This window comes from Bubalus bubalis, chromosome 4 (assembly GCF_019923935.1).
Source record: "Bubalus bubalis isolate 160015118507 breed Murrah chromosome 4, NDDB_SH_1, whole genome shotgun sequence".
Classification (NCBI taxonomy): Eukaryota; Metazoa; Chordata; class Mammalia; order Artiodactyla; family Bovidae; genus Bubalus; species Bubalus bubalis.
The window spans coordinates 15,675,973-15,689,121 of NC_059160.1; the positions used below are offsets into that span (position 1 = coordinate 15,675,973).

The following is a 13,149-nucleotide window of genomic DNA, read 5'->3' on the forward strand; positions in this document are numbered from 1 at the left end:
GCTGGGTGGCTTGGGAAAGCGATCATATCTCTAAGCCTCAAATTCGTACTGAAAAAGCCAGGCCTGCCTGCCTAACAGTGTTGTTGCAAGGTCTCAGAGAGAAACACCTTGAATATTACAGCCCAGTCGCTCAGTCGTGTCTGACCCTTTGTTACCCCATGGACTGTCGCCCCCCAAGCTCCTCTGTCCATGGAATTCTCCAGACAAGAATACTGGAGTGGGTTGCCATTTCCTCCTCCAGGGGATCTTCCCAACCCAGGGATCGAACCCTGGTCTCCCACACTTCAGGCAGACTCTTTACCATCAGAGCCACCAGGGAAGCCCAGAGGGTGAGTAAAGGATTGAGTAAAATAGGGCATGGAAGAATTTTGGGGGTGATGAAAACATTCTGTATCTCGAGTGTGACAGTAGTTAGCTGATGTACACACTTGTAAACACCTATAGCTCTGTATACCGAAGAGGAGAAATTTTATTGTGTGTGAATTATATCTCAATAAACAAAACTTTTTCTAAAATTTTTTAAAAACCAGAACGGCAGAGGTCATAATCAGGGAAGCCGAGGCTGGATGCATTAGGGCTCCCGATACTATTCTCCCCACTCCAATGTCTGAAATTTTCCATCACCAGGACATTTCAGCTGGTTTCCCTTGTAGATGGTCAGCTTTGAGGCCCACTCTGTGTCCAGTTCATCTTTAGGTCACCATCTCTAGCCTAGCACCCAGGACAGAACCGGTGCCAAGGAGGTGTTTGTAAATGTTCTGTTACAAATTTTTTCTGTGACTGTGATGCCCTGCTGACACTGACCACGCCCAAGGGCCTGGGTGAAGGACAGCAGGAAGTAGGTGTGATCTCGATTTTTTTTTCCACCCAAGAAAAGCATGAAGCAAGTGGGGACAGTGATGTGCTCTGGAGGTGATGCTACTATGGTCAGTGTTCTTCTGGTTCAAATGCTTTGTTCTGAGGACACTGACGGGAGGCTGAAGGGGAGGCTGGCAGGGAGCACTCTCATCTCCTGTTCTAGAAAAGGGAAACTGACACCTCATGCAGGGAGTGGGACTCCACGAGTGACAGCTGGCTTACTGCTCACCACTTAGTCCCACCGCCAGCCTGAAGCTCCAGTGCCGGGCACAGGAAGGCAGACAGAAGGCCTGGGTGATATCCCAGCTTAGCTCCCAACTCACTGTGCAACGCTGGGGGGGCACTTCCTGCCTGCCCATGGGCCTCAGTGTACCATCCATGAAATGGAGGACTCAGAGGACCATTTCCCGGCCCTGCCATTCCCGGGGTCCCCAGTCCCGCTGCTTGACTCACCACATGGTGTGATGGTCCGAGAACATGTCTTCGGGTTGGAAGATCTCACCGTCGTAGTAACAGGGGCACTGGGCCTTGGGCACACAGGACCCTGTCTCGTCCAGGAAGAGCCCCGGCGGGCAGAAGCAGCCCTCCAGACAGACCTCGGTGCATTCCTCGTCCGGGTGGGAGAGTGAGCGGCAGGTGAGGTTGCAGGGGGTCCCACACTGCTGGTACACCTGCCCGTGTGGGCAGCTCAGCGCTGGGGGAGAGGGCGGGGTAGGGACAGACTCAGCAGAAACGTTACGATCAGCAGGACTGTGGTTCTAGGACTAGCAGTCCCACCCGCTGCCTCTGAGACCCCCAGTTATATCTGCATGGTCACCGCCTTATCTTCCCACCGGGAGCAAAAGTGTGTTTTTATGCTCACAACTGTCTGTTCTTTTTTTTTTTTTTCTATTTTTTGGCCACATACGGGATCTTCATTCCCCGATCAGCGTTGAAACCCTCTTCAGTGAAAGTGCACAGTCTTAACCACTGGACCACCAAGGATCCCCACAAATGACTGTTCTAATTACGGAAGTACACGCTTTCTCCTCTGTTTAACTAGGGGGACTGTGCTTTGGTCATCTTTCAATTCTCAGACCCTGGGACAGAGTAGAAATCCTGGTAGATTTTAGGGCTGTAAATATCAACCCTGAACACTCATTGGAAGGATTGATGCTGAAGTTCCAATACTTTGGCCACCTAATGCAAAGAGCTGCCTCATTGGAAAAGACCCTGATGCTGGGAAAGATTGAGGGCAGGAGGAGAAGGGGACGACAGAGGATGAGATGGTTGGATGGCATCACTGACTTGATGGACATGAGTCTGAGCAAACTCCAGGAGATGGTGAAGGACAGGGCAGCCTGGCTTGCTGCAATCCACGGGATTACAAAGAGTTGGACACAGCTGAGTGACTGAATGACAACAATTAAAAAAAGACCTGGCAGGGATGGGCGAGGGCATTTATCCCTTGATGATAAAAACAATGACACTCCCTTAACTGAGTACCTACTGGATACCCTGCTCTTCCCGGGGGTTTTACGCCTTTGGTGCCTCTCAATGAGTGAGACCTCACAATCCCACCACCAGAGGTAAGAAACCTGAAATTTAAGCTTAGTGACCCATCAGGGACCTGCCTACCAGGAAGAGGCTGAGGCAGGATTTTTTTTTTTTTTTTTTTTTTTTTGCTACATTGGGTATTAGTTACAACATATGGGATCTAGTTCCCAGATCAGGGATCGAATCCAGGCTCCCTGCATTGGGAGCACTGAGTCTTAGCCGCTGGACAACCAGGGAAGTCCTTGAGGCAGGATTTGAACCCAGCTCTCTGTGACAGCCCCAAAGCTCATGCTCTTAACCATTATGCTCTAAAAGAAAACAGTCCCCTAAGAGCCAGGCTTTGGGGACATGCCAGTCACAAAGAGCTGGGGCACTCAGGCGGGCAGCACCCACCTCCCCATAGCCCTTGCCCTTCCTGGCCTTCTCCCACATAGAAATGTAAAACAGCTAAGAGAGTGGGCGCTGAACACCAAGTTTCCGGGTTCAAGTCCCAGCCGTGCTTCTAGTCAGCAGTGTCCTGACCATCCAGCTGGGTGGCTGTGAAAGCTAAGGGAGTTTCGAGTCATGCCTGGCAGGTGGCGACTGTCTGCCGCTTTCCTGCCTTCATGACAAAGGGGAAACGCCGCCGGAGCTCTGCAGGCTCCAAACCTAAGCAGCCCCAGCACTGACAGGTCCCAGCCAGGATTCAGCCCACTGAGCTCACGGTCCTCTCACAAGCTCCCCTATGATGGAATTCTTGACTGGTGGCGGGGGAGGGAGGTTGGTGTTGAGGGAGGCACTTGGCTCCTTCAAGATGCTTTCCCATTGCAGATCAGCTGTCATCCAAGAAATAAGAAGCTCACCCTGAGGACACTCCTCCCAGGATCATAGAACCTGTTGCTCCCTGTTAGAAGCCATTTCTCCAGCAGAAACCTGCTGGCTGTGTCCCAGGGAAGCTGTAGAGGGAAAGCCTGGTCGTGAACCTCAGAAATGTCCAAGCCGGGGTGCCTCCCCACCTACAACTGTCCCGGGTGGGCGTGGTGTTTGAGGGAAGCTGGGAGGGGAGGGGCTCTAACCATGTTAGACACAGACTTTTTTCCAAACCAGCAGAGACACTGGGTCATCAGATGAATATTTAGAGCAAAGGTGGATATAGATGGGACGTGCATACGTGATTCACTCAGTTGTGCCCAACTCTTTGTGACCCCATGGACCACAGCCCACCAGGCTCCTCTGTCCATGGGATTTCCCAGTCAAGAATACTGGAATGGGTTGCCATTTCCTTCTGCAAGGGGATTTTCCCGATCCAGGAATCAAACCTGCATCTCTTGTGTCTCCTGCATTGGCAGGTGGATTCTTTACCGCTGTACCACTGGGAAGCCCTAAGATGGAACAGGTTGGGTTCTAAAGATGGGCATCCCAATCCACTGAACCTATGACTATAAGGGCACATTTCATCCCATCAGAAGGAGCTAGAGCTGAGAAGGCTTTTTCCTCCGAGAAGCCGCCTCAGCCGTGTTAAATGTCTCCTTCTTCCCCAGAGAATCCCATGGAGGGAGGAGCCTGGTAGGCTACAGTTCATGGGGTTGCAAAGAGTTGGACACGTCTGAGCGACTTCACTTTCACTTTCACTTTTTCTTCCCCAGAAGTAATATCATCTGTTTAACACGCGTTGACTGTGTGTCCATGGCATGGGGCATGGGAGGGGCTGTGCTAGTCTGGGGGATGCAGAGATGGTAAGACTTGGTCCCTGCCTGCCAGGAGCCTGGGGTCTTGTCTTTCCAAAGGAAACACAACCAATTTCCAAGGGGAAAAAAAAAATCTTGTGCTTCTCAGGACTCTCCTGATAGCACCTTGTAAAGCAGCTACACAATCGGGTCTTGCTCCATGAGAGTCCCCAGTGGGTATGGCCTATTCTTGGGGACAGAGGTAGTTGTTTAGGGATTCTGCTCATTTCTCAGGAAGGGAAAATGAGGTGCAGGATGGAGGAGGAACCCAAGCATCCTGCCCCCCCTTCCTCAGGCCTCAGAGCCAAGGCCACCTGGCTGGTTTTCTCTGGTTCAGCTCATAGAGACAGATCCCTCTTGTCCTTAAAAGTCTTCAGGGACAGGTTCTGCCCTGGTAGTCCAGTGGTTACAAATCTCAATGGTCCACTGAGCCCATGTGCCCCAACTGAAAAATCCACGCACTGTGGTTAAAGATCCTGCCTGAGACTAAGAAGATCCCAAAGCAACCAAATAAATATTTTTTAAAAGACTGACATAGCCTAGATAAATAAATTTTTATTTTAAAGTCTCCAGGGATGGGGTCTTCCCACCACCTGCACTTCCTGCCATATCAAGAAGCCTTGAGAGCCAGGAAACTCTAACCAAAGGTCAGCGCCTATTGCTGTGGAGTTGGCCCATCCCCTTTTTGTTCTGTTCTCGGTGGGGGTTAAGAACAGCCACTCCTAAGAGTTTAAAGACTATTTGGGTAAGCCCTCGGCATTCTGGGGGAATGTCCTAAAGGAGGAAATCCTTCGGGCGGTTCAGCACAGGGATAATGCGTAGTGTCTAATATCGGCAGACAATCAAGGAGACAGGGACACAGTGAAGGGACAAAGGAGGTGATACAGTAGTTAATGCCACTGGGGGACTGTGGGTAGAAAAAACATGGGAGACCCTGTAAGTTAACGGTGACTCAGAAAGCAGGTTTGCTTAACCACAGAACCAAGCAGGCTTGCTTAGCAACAAAACCATGAGACAGAAACAGGAGACAAGTCTCCAAACAATAAAACAACGATGGCATGAAACCCACATCCTGCCCAGTAAGCTCAGTAAGTTAATGATCCCTAGGACATGCTCTCTGCACCCACTGAAACAATAATTTGTGGACCCAGCTTGCCCATGTAAGAACAAGAAAACTCACCTGCTCAACCTGGACGAGGAGCTGATGATGGAAGCAGGACGTCTACTCAAGAAGGACAGAGGTCTTCTCCCCCCTCCCCACTTCTCCTCTGATTATAAAACTGTAGCCCAGTAAGTTCTCAGGATGTGGCATTTCTCACCCACCCACTTGTACAACCTCACAAGTGTCCTATTCTAATAAATCACTTCTTATCTACCACTTGGCCTCTCGCTGAGTTCTTTTCTGCCCTGAGACATAAACAACTGTGGTACTGGAGCTCTTTGGAGCTCACGAAAGAACACCAAACTGTTTTAAAAACATATTCACAAGCAGACACCACTTACTCCAGATCATGTCTCCCAATTTCTAAACAGCAAACGCTGATAAGGGTTTGGAGGGTGAAGTGAAGGGCTCAAAGCAAGTTGCCAGTGAGGTCTCAGCCTCAGTTCTCCTGGCTGCTGGCCTGTGACCCTGTGACACCCCAGGGACAGCGGGATGGGGGCACAACTGCACACACCCAAACACTTCTTCCTCTTCATGCTCACTTTGTGTCTGTTTCCCTTTTTTGTAAGGTCGCTTAAAATCAGATCACACTTAAACTCATTTTTATAAGGTCGCTTAAACTTGGCTCATTTAATCCCAAATAATGACACTTCTAGAGCCCCTAAACCTAAATTCCTCTTCAAATATGTGTTGTTAAGTCCTTTTACTGTCTTCTGTAGTTCCTATTTTCCTGTTTCTATCAGAACCACCAACATTTATGTCTCCAAATACATCTACTTCACCCTATAAATCAGTGTCCACTAGACCATATCCTCCTTCAATGTCTTCACTTCTACATCCCTATTATTATTCCACCATCAGAAACAACTTTTCTCCATCAAGAAAGTGCCTTTTTTAAAGCCTTGTCAAGGGCATGCGTGTACATGCTAAGTCACTTCAGTTGTGTCCGACTCTTTGCGACCCCATGGACTGTAGCCCACCAGGCTCTTCTGTCCATGGGATTCTCCAGGCACGACCCCATGGACTGTAGCCCACCAGGCTCTTCTGTCCATGGGATTCTCCAGGCACGAATACTGGAGTGGGTTTCCATGCCCTCCTTCAGGGGATATTCCCCACCCAGGGACTTCCCCACCTCCAGGAAGCCTTCTTTGGTTGCCCCTGCCTTAATCTAACTATGCTCTTGCTCAGTGTGACAGGAACCTAGTCAGGGAGGCAGTTTCCATCTCTGCCTCAAACAAGAAGGTCCAGGCCCTACAGCACTGTGACTGCCTGGCCACGCAGGGCACCGGGCAAATGTGCCCAGAGCAACAGTAACAACCAACCAGGGACCAGAGTGCGGGGCACACATGAGCTCAGATGCCAGGCCTTTAACAGTGCCAGAGAGGCTCTCAGATCGTCTGGGGACAATGACTTTATTCTACTTTACACGACTTCACACAGTGTTGGAGCTGTGGGCAGGGATTGCTCCGAGGTTTACCTGAAGTTAAAAGCAGAGGATGGGCTTCCTAGGTGGAGCCAGTGGTAGACTCCTCCTGCCAATGCAGGAAACATAGGAGATGCAGGTTCGATCCCTGGGTCAAGAAGATCCCCTGCAGGAGGAATTGGCAACCCACTCCAGCATCCTTGCCCAGAAAATTCCATGGACGGAGGAGTCTGGCGAGCTATATAGTCCATAGGATCGTAAAGAGTTGGACATGACTGAGCACACATGAGGAGAAGGATCAAAGAATATATCCACAGTTATCTCAGAAAGTTATTAAAATACTCCTTTTCCCAGTTACACATCTCTGAGGCCAGATACTCATGCAAAGTACTGCAAAGAGTCAGACACAACAGAAGTGACTTAAAGAAGTGAAAGTGAAAGTCGCTCAGTCATGTCTGAGCAACCCCATGGACTATACAGGCCATGGAATTCTCCAGACCAGGATACTGGAGTGGGTAGCCTTTCCCTTCTCCAGGGGATCTTCCCAACCCAGGGACTGAACCCAGAAGTGACTTAGCACACACACATACAAGCAGAGGACTGGTACCTGCCTTTCCCCCATTGCTTCATCAGACCCTCCAGGTATGCAGGAACCCATGGGCATCTGGGACCCACTCGCTCCTCACCCCTACCCTACATGTATCCCACACCAGGTAGCAGCAGCCTCAGAAATCTCTGCCAGGCAGGGACCCCAGTCCCCACTGCCCTGTCCTTCCAGGAAATGGGAGGGGTGAGGGATGGGAGAAGATGCCCTGGGCTCCTTCCCCAGTGGCAGTAAAGCAGAGACAGTGCTCTGACCTGGCCCAGAGCAGAAGGCATCCCAGCGGATCCCGCTGGCTGGCCTGGAGGGGCAGCAGACGGGGAGGACACTCACCACAGAAGCTGGGCTCCCGCCACCCGACATGCACGCCCCTCCCAGCGCAGGCCGCGGCGTAGTTGGCCACCGCATCGCACAGGCAGTCTCTGCCGTCTGAGCAGGCGCACACGTCATAGCGGCAGTTGCGCAGGTAGGGCAGCGGGCTCACGGCGCTGTGGCAGGTCTCGAACTTAGGGGACATCAGGATGGCGCAGGCCTGGTCTGCGAACTTGGCTGTGGGGAAAGGAGGGGCGTGTCCCGACCGCGCATGGGCTCGAGCACTCAGACCCCAAGACCAAAATCCCCGAACTCGCCACCCCTAGGCTGAGCCAACAGCAAAAACAGCTTCTCTCTGGTCTGGGAACCATGGCGATTTTTCTTCCGCAGCCAATATTCTTTTTTGATTGGCTTCAATACACAATCAACTGCATTTCCCAGGGAGAAACTGTTCCCTGATGAGTTGGGAAAGAGGGCGCGGTTGATGTAGGCCCCAGATGCTGGGGCAGACCAATCTGCGGATGGCCACCCCCTGCATCTATCTTCCGGTAATGTAATTGCTGCTCAGACAGACTGAGAAGGTCCAGGGGAAGAAGTGTGGACTGTTCTTTTCTTTCCCAGGGTGTGGCCCACAGAGGGTGCTCAATAAAGAGACTTTGAAGAATAAATGATCGAGATAATCAAATGCTGAGGATGAAAAGAAAGACCCACCGGCTCCAACCCCCTCACCACGGGCACAGTGTTCAGGAAACTGGAACAAGGGGGATCTCAAGGGTTTGGGGGCCCCCTCCCCCGCGGTGGGTGCTCCATCCCTGGAATGCACTGGGATTCGGGGATCTCGGGGCTCACGTACTCAGGCGCGGGTTGAGGCTGCAGGGGTCACTGGGCTGCTCCTGCAAGTCCTCACAGTCTGCACGCAGCTTCCAGGAGTTTCCGAAGTGCTCCACCAGGGGCTCGACCAGGCCCGCGGGCGTCAGGAAGTCGTCCCTCTGGTTGCCGTTGTAATTCCCGCACAGCCCGCACGTCCTCCCCGCATAGACAGGGGACAGCTGCGGGGGACAGACCATGTGGAGCAGCCGCCCCAGCAGCCACAGCTTCCCTGCCCTCATGAGATGGTTTTCATCAAAAAAGGTCCCCGGGAAGAGAGGAATAAATATGAATTTAATACACCACAGCTAAGCCCTAGGCTGCAAAAGAAACTAAAAACCCGAAGTGCAGTATCTGTTAACCAGTTACCAGTAGTTCATCCCGCTCTTGAATCTTTAGAACCAAAGACCTGTCCTCTAGGAAGCAATTCAGGGATGATCCCCTCACTTAAAGACCAGACACTGAGACCCAGAGAGGAATAGCAACTCACTTGAGGTCACAGAGTTGGGCCCAGCAATGGGCGGAGCTCTGCCACCCTGGCCATCAGAGGACATGGCCGGGAAAACACAGCGCAAAACTAGCCCCCCCTTTCTTGCACACTTATCTCTGTCACACACGTGGGAGAAGCAGGCTGAGCGTTTATGGCCCGAGTTTTCTCACAACATACACTGAGTGACACACACACACAAAAAATACTCCTTCCTAGCGTCTAGATTTTGACTCAGTCACTGGGCATCTTTGAGGAAAAAAGGCCATGAGTCCAAGAGGACCCCAGGGGTTGCGGTCATGATCCAAAGAGATGGGCGGTGGGGATCAGCGAGGACCCAGGGGCAGCCTGCGAGGGGACCAGGAGGGATGCAGGCCACTGGCATGTGCTCATTCTCGATGCTTCTGAGCCTGGGGTGTGCGTTCACGGGTGACGTGGGGGTCCATGGTACAGCTGGAGTCATCTGCCCATCTCTTTTGGGGGGGATCTTAGTTCAAACTGGAGCAGAGGCCTAGACCCACTGGTGGCCCTGACCTCTGCTCTGCAATTTGCATGAGTGCTAAGTCGCTTCAGTCGTGTCTGACTCTTTGTGACCCCGTGGACTGTAGCCCGCCGGACTCCTCTGTCCATGGGATTCTTCAGGCAAGAATACTGGAGTGAGCTGCCGTGCCCTCCTCCAGGGGATCTTCCAGCCCCAGGGATTGAACCCCAGTCTCCTATGTCTCCTGCAATGGCAGGAGGGTTCTTTACCACTAGAGCCATCTGGGAAGCCCCAGACTTCAATTGTGGCTTCAGGACCTCCTGTGTTCTGACACCCGGACGGGCTGGCTCTACAGGGTCATCTCTTGGAGCCCCTTCCAGCTTCCAGCTCCAACTCGACAAGACTCAGGATCAACAATCTAGTGAGGGTTTCGGACTCATACATATGTATAATGGACCCAAGTTAATATCATTCAGAAAAAGGAAGATGGAGTAACGTTTCCTTGTTTGCTTGGCAAACAGCAAGCGTTGGCACGCCAGGCACCCGCCCTTCCTTGACCTCCCACTGAACATGTCGGTCCTCCCCACCTGGCACTCCCTGGCGTTCCTCTGCTGTATCTCTCCTCCCCCTGGATGTATCGCCTCCTAATATGAGACACAGTTTCTTTGTCGGTTCTGCTTATTGTCAGTTCCCCTCCATTAGAATTTAAACTAAACGAAGCCAGGATTCGGGCCTGTTTTGTGTCACTGCGGCAACCTCAGCGGTGTGCTCAGACAGTTAACGGCTGGACAGTGTCCAGACGGATTGGTGAGTGAGCCAGGCGCTCCTCTGGACGCCAGCCCCAGCAAAGCTAGGGAGGTGCCTGTCCCCTCACCCACATCCCAGCACCGTCTCTCTTCCCTCCTGGTTCTCAGGCCCCGAGGCCCTCAGGCTCCCCCTGTTCACCCACCAGGCTTGCCTTCTCTACCATCCCCCGCTCTCTACGACTGTCTCCTTCTGTCCCTGGGGCCAGTCTCGGAGGCTGGCTCAGCAAAGGGTTAGGAGGGTAGACGTGTCCGTGGAAGCCAGGCCTACACTGTCCAGGATCGGGGACTTGGGGAGAATGCGCCGGCTATTTACTGTTTGGAATAAACCTCAGGGGCACTTCTGACCAAGTGAAAACTGTCAGAACCCTTTCTCCTCCGCCTTAAGGCCAAGCTGGGCCTGCCTCACAGCCGGCCCAGCCCCGCTGCCTGCACGGCGGGATTCATAGCGCACCCAGGGAGCCACTGGCAGCTTCTCTCTCACCCCACCTCATCCCACTGCCTTGGTGGGGAGCGGGGGTCCCCAGCCGCCGCTCCCAGGCGTCCTGACACCAGCCGCTGTCCTCCACTCGGCGGTCCCCACAAACCCGGGGTCAGCATTGGAATGCGCTCCCTCACACACACCAAAACACTAGGATATTCCCCAGGCCCCGGAGTCAGCTGCCCTGTAGTCTTGACCAGTGAAGGCCTCTTCTCTTTCGTCAAACCCACCAAGCCCAGCCCCAGAGATAACCCTGCACCCCCTCTCCACAGAAGCAAGTCCGCCTTCTCTCCTCAGAGGAGACAGAAGACAGAGGAGCTTGCAGGGAAGAGGTCAGCCGCCCAAGACAAGGCACCATGGGCCTGCTGAAGCAGGGTGGCGGGGCGTCTCACGGATCAAGAGCACCCTCCCTGTGCAGAGGGAAGTGCCTGAGAAAGTGGGGGAGTTAACGGGGCTGCCTGCCTTGGTGACCGGGATGTGGGAGACCTGAGTTCTGCTCACTCTGTAACCAAATGACTGTGAGGCACTGTCCTGCTCCAGAAATGAGGGTATCTTTATTTCCAACTGTACCTGAGGGTTTGATAAGATCTCTAAGATTTTCATGTTCTTCTTTTTTAAGTTGTTGGGTGAAGGCAACTTTTATTTTTTATTTATTTCTCTATGTGCGTGCCATCACTCAATCATACCCAACTCTTGGTGACCCCATGGACTGTAGCCTGCCAGGCTCCTCTGTCCATGGGATTCTCCAGGCAAGAATACTGGAGTGGGTTGCCATTTCCTACTCGAGGGGATCTTCCCAACCCAGGGATTGAACCAATGTCCCTTGCGTCTCCCGCATTGACAGGCAGATTCCTTACTACTTACTTTTTACTACTGAACCACCATGGAAGCCCTTTACTGATTTATTATTTATTTATTTGGCTGCTCCAGGTCTTATCTGTAGCATGTAGGATCTAGTTCACTGACCGGGGATTGAACCTGGGCCTCCTGTATTGGGACCACAGAGTTTTAGCCACAGGACCACCAGGGAAGGCTCGAGATTTTCATGCTCTATAGTCTTAGTGGTCACAGCTTTATTTTTTTATAAAAGAAAAAAAAAAGGTGTTGATTTGGAACTCTTAGGGACTTGAAGAGAAAGAATATGACATCACAAGGATGGAGGGCACCAAGAGGTCCTCAGGGACACCCCAGATGCCCACCACGGGATCATACCACGGCCTGGGGAACACTGGCCCCCCAGAAGCCAAAGGGGACCCTCCAAGGATTTTAATATATCCAGGGCAAGGGTTCTCAAAGTGCGGTCTTGGGATCTGTGGGACGGGGTGGTCCCGGAGGCCCTTTCAAGAGGTCCATGCGGCCAAAACTATTTTCCCATGACTTTTTCCCTCTCATTCTCTGTGAGTGTGCACTGGAGTTTTTCAGGGCCTACATGACACTGCAGAAGTCAACAGGATTCCAACTGTCTTCTGTCAAGACAGCCATTAAAGAAATTTGCAGACACATAAAACATTGGTATTCTCACTCCTTAACTTTGTTTCGGAAAACAGATTTTTTAATCTTTACATTAATATGTAGTGACTTCACTATTGGTATTTTTTAACGAATTAACAAGGGTCTCTGATTTAATTTTTAATCTGGTAAATGTCACTAGATAAGTGAAAGTGTTCATTGTTCAGTCGTGTCTGACTCTGCGACCCCATGGACTGCAGTTCACCAGGCTCCTCTATCCATGGGATTTCCCAGGCAAGAATACTGGAGTGGGTTGTCATTTCCTTCTCCAGGGGATCTTCCCAAACCAGGGATCAAACCCAGGTCTCTCACATTGCAGGCCAGTTCTTTACTTTGTGAGCCACCAGGGAAGCGATAGAATACATCAATAGATACAACCCCCATAGAAGATCTTGGCATCTTCAGTAAAATTTAAGAGTGCAAAGGCATCTAAAGACGTCAGAGTGAGAAGCCCCAGCCTAGTAGTGGTGACCCTGCCCGGGGAGCTGCTCGGGTTGCAGTCCTGGGCACGTCTCCTGGTTCCCATGAGTCTTGCTTGCTTTGTTTATGAAAAAGCAGTGACAGTACTTTTCAGAGGAAAACACAGATCTGGAAGCCAGCCCTGTGAAACATACAGATCCCTATCCAAGAGTGACTCTAAGAACAGAGAGCAGTTGGAAGTGACCCCCAGGCTGCCAAGTCCCTGGATTGGGGGTGAGGGCGTTTGGATCTGGCAGCTCCCAGAACAATCCTTCACAGGTAGTAGGCACATGACCCAGGTCTTCGCTGTGAGTCCCACAGCAGGCGCCCCAGGGAACACCCTCTGACCACAAGCTTTGTTGCAGTTAGGAGCCTTAGCAGTAAACCAGCTGCCCACCACTGCCCCCAACCCAGCTCTGCAGGGAGCCCACCCAGGCTGGAAACCCTCGGAGGACCAGAGCCCA

The 13,149-nt window shown here is 52.0% G+C and overlaps 1 protein-coding gene across 1 annotated transcript in view; it reads right to left on the reverse strand.

The window, feature by feature from the left end:
- The window catches only part of VWF (von Willebrand factor), a 122,358-nt gene that overhangs the window by 69,004 nt on the left and 40,205 nt on the right, over positions 1 to 13,149 (reverse strand). The window contains exons 14-16 of the mRNA XM_006065776.4: positions 8,452 to 8,647; positions 7,620 to 7,835; positions 1,312 to 1,552 (exon numbers count right to left, since the gene is read on the reverse strand). Of these exons, the coding sequence (XP_006065838.4) occupies positions 1,312 to 1,552; positions 7,620 to 7,835; positions 8,452 to 8,647 (653 nt within the window). The remainder of the gene's footprint in view (positions 1 to 1,311; positions 1,553 to 7,619; positions 7,836 to 8,451; positions 8,648 to 13,149) is intronic.